Source organism: Drosophila willistoni, chromosome 3R, assembly GCF_018902025.1.
Source record: "Drosophila willistoni isolate 14030-0811.24 chromosome 3R, UCI_dwil_1.1, whole genome shotgun sequence".
Lineage (NCBI taxonomy): Eukaryota > Metazoa > Arthropoda > Insecta > Diptera > Drosophilidae > Drosophila > Drosophila willistoni.
This window is the reverse complement of record NC_061086.1, coordinates 20,804,738-20,807,854: the sequence shown is the minus strand read 5'-3', so window position 1 is coordinate 20,807,854 and position 3,117 is coordinate 20,804,738. Positions and strand designations below refer to the sequence as shown.

Genomic DNA, 3,117 nt, shown 5'->3' with positions numbered 1-3,117 from the left:
TTTGCAGCTTTATATTGGCGCGAGACTTTGCAGATAAAAAGTTAAAAGAAAAAGAAAATTGAAAAGAAAATTAATTGAAATCAATAAAAAGAAAAGCAAGTGCTTGAAAAAGTGGCGAGTGAAAAACCGAAAGAAGAATAAACTGCAAGCATTGTGCATTTTTGTTAGTGTGTCTCTCTTTTTACCGTAGAGCTAAGCCAAGTGTAACGATATCCAATACCCTCAAGTTAAAGTTAAAAAAAAAATTTTTATAGTGGACAGTCCCCCAGAGACAGAGACAAAAACAGAATCAGAGACATGTCGTCGCAAACGAAACTGGAGCAGCAGCAGCAGCAGCAGCAGCACTCCAAGCCTATACTGAGTCCAACACGATCCCTTGATGAAGGTTTCGAAAGTGATCCGGATCGGGTTTCCACAGATTCAGAACATCAAACAAGTGGAACTACCAACAACAACAACAACAACAGTAACACTAACAATGCCAGCAAGTTGGCTCAGCTTAGTTCGGCGGCCACGGGCGGGAATCTGACGTCGGAGAAGCCAACAACAACGACAACACCACAAACAACATCCTCAACGTCAAGAGTTGGAGGTGGCGGCGTGGTAGGAGCCTTAGCTTTGGCTCCCCCTCAACTCCAGAGACGAGAATATTTCAGCAAGGATCAAACTCTAGTTCAGGTTCCACAACAAGTGGGCATGGCCAAGGCACGTCATCAGCCTCATCAGTCTCATCAGCCGGCGGCACCACAGCGTCTTCAATATCAAAAGCAACGTCAACCCTTAGTGCCCAGTGCCGCCTCAACGGTTCACAATCATCGCCTGACCACAGCAGCTGCAGCTGCAACCTCGGGAACTGGCAATGGAAATGGAGCTGGAGTGTTAACAGGACCACGTCGTGGTCGTCGTTTCCACATGTCCACATCCCATCATCAGCATCATCATCATCCAAATAATGGACCAGGACGTTCCGGCTTACGTTCGCATTCGGTAGATGCCATAGCACGTCATCGTCATGGCTACGATCCCAGCAGCTTGATTCTGAAACACGATGGCAATGGCAATGTATCGGCCAGTAACACAAATCCTGGCAACAGTCGTATGCTCAACTATAAGACATCAGCGGGCGGCAGTGCTGCAGGAACAGCTGCCGCAGTGGCCGCTGCAGCCGCCGGTGGCGGTCATCAGGCTTTGCTTGTCCAGCCCATATCCAGCGCCACTCTATCGCCATTGGTGGCTGTGGCCGGTGTCGTCGATGTGGGAATGGGCGACAATGGTACACCATCGCCGGTGATTGCCTCATCGACGCACAGTCTATACACATTTTATCCAGCCGAAGGCAATTTGCAGGTGTGGCAAACCGATAGCGGCGACTTGACATATAAATCATCAAGGAATATGCATCAATTGCACAAGGCTCCTGTTTGCTGGACACAATCCATACCCAGGCAGGCCAGAAGGTAAGCTTAACAAAAATTAATAGTTCCTTTCCATAATGAATATTAAATTTTAATAAGGGAAACTTAACATATTTTTGTTAGGGAATCAAAGTAAATGCAAATTGTGAGACTGAGATAATTACTTTTGTGTTTATTGAGAACATCTCATAAATTTTCCTAATTGGCTAATTGGTTTACGTCTGCGGTTAGTTTATTTTTGGCCCAACAACAACAACAAATAAAATGTATGGCAAAAATAAAAAAAAAAACCAGCCAAAATCACCAGAAAAAAAGAGTCAATAGCCATTTCATCTTTCATCAAGCGGCGGGCAATCGTCGAGTGAAAGTCTTGGCAATGCGAGGGTAAAGCCAATCATCTTGCCGCCAAGTTGGGAGAGCAGCAACTCTCTTTGGCTACTCCAACATCGACTCCAACTCCAGTTCCCCCTTTCTGCCTTCCGCCCCCAGTTGTCGTCGATGAGATTGGACGGCACTGACTCTGTGTGGCTTTGGCTGTGGCCGGGGCACATGTGTCATTTAGTTGTTGCTTTTGGCCGCAGGTCTTTACCGTGTTTGTAATTAAAATGCCTTCGAAACTGTTTTACATTGATTGCTCTGGCTCTGTCCTTTAACTTAATGTTGCTCTTGTTGTTGTTGTTGTTGTTATTGTTGCATTTAGCTGGTTTCATTGTTGCTCTTGTTGTTACTGTTGGTTTACATAACTTAACGTTGCTTTATTTTAAGTGGTGACCCCAAATTAAACGCAAATTTCAGGCACATAAAATTTGCCAATTCCCTCACCGCCGCTGCCGCCGCCGCCGTCACCTCCTCCCCGCCCTTCTACAGTATTTACAGTGCAAAGACAACTTTGCCTACCTATTTTGCTGCTTTGGTTACAATTTGGCAATGGTTAAACATTTTTTTTTTTTTATTTTATTACTTCGAATGTGGGGCGTTTACCCTATTTCAAGCTAACAGTAAGCTGGGAATAATAACAATGTTAAAACTGAATTTACTTTCCCAATATTTTTGTTAAAGCGCCTTTTCATGTAGTTGAAAAATCTAAGCAACTAAAAAAAATATATATTTTTTTTCTTTTTGCATTGCATAAGCCACACGCAAAAGACTTTTACTCGTTTGATAAAATGCCGCTCAATATTAATGCAAGTCTCCTATCGCCCAACCACCTAAACTGATTGCTTCTCCTTTGCAAAAATTGCAAACATTTCAATCACATTAAGTAGGGAAATATGCAAACATGCAAACAGCAATTCGATAAGCCTTGAAAAAAAACAACAACCAGGCATATGATGAAATCATATCGGCAAGAGGGAGTCGTCAATCTTTTTAACTATGATATGACTCATGGGAAAATATCATCTTATTAGCCAAAATAACTATTGTGGAGTAAATATTTATTTATCAAACAAATAATTTAAAATTTGAAGTAAACACAAACTTTGTCCTTAAGTATGTGTTAAATATTTCTGAAAGGTAAACTTAAATATTCCCAAGTTCTTTCTTGCTCATGCAATCGAAAAAACAATTTAAAAAAATCTATTAACATTTTGTTACCTTATAGACGAACCTTATTTATGTGTAAAATATTTATCCTTCCCCCATTACATACTGATAGCCCCTTTAGACTACGCTTATGTTTGTAGCAACTTGTCGAAAATGG

At 41.9% G+C, this 3,117-nt stretch overlaps 1 protein-coding gene across 1 annotated transcript; it reads left to right on the top strand.

Moving 5' to 3' along the window:
- The first annotated feature begins 297 nt into the window (after positions 1-297).
- On the top strand, positions 298-1,461 carry LOC6647989 (ubiquitin carboxyl-terminal hydrolase 36). The gene has a single exon (XM_002070429.2). The coding sequence runs from the start codon at positions 298-300 to the stop codon at positions 1,459-1,461; it is 1,164 nt and encodes a 387-aa protein (XP_002070465.2).
- The last annotated feature ends 1,656 nt before the right edge of the window (positions 1,462-3,117 follow it).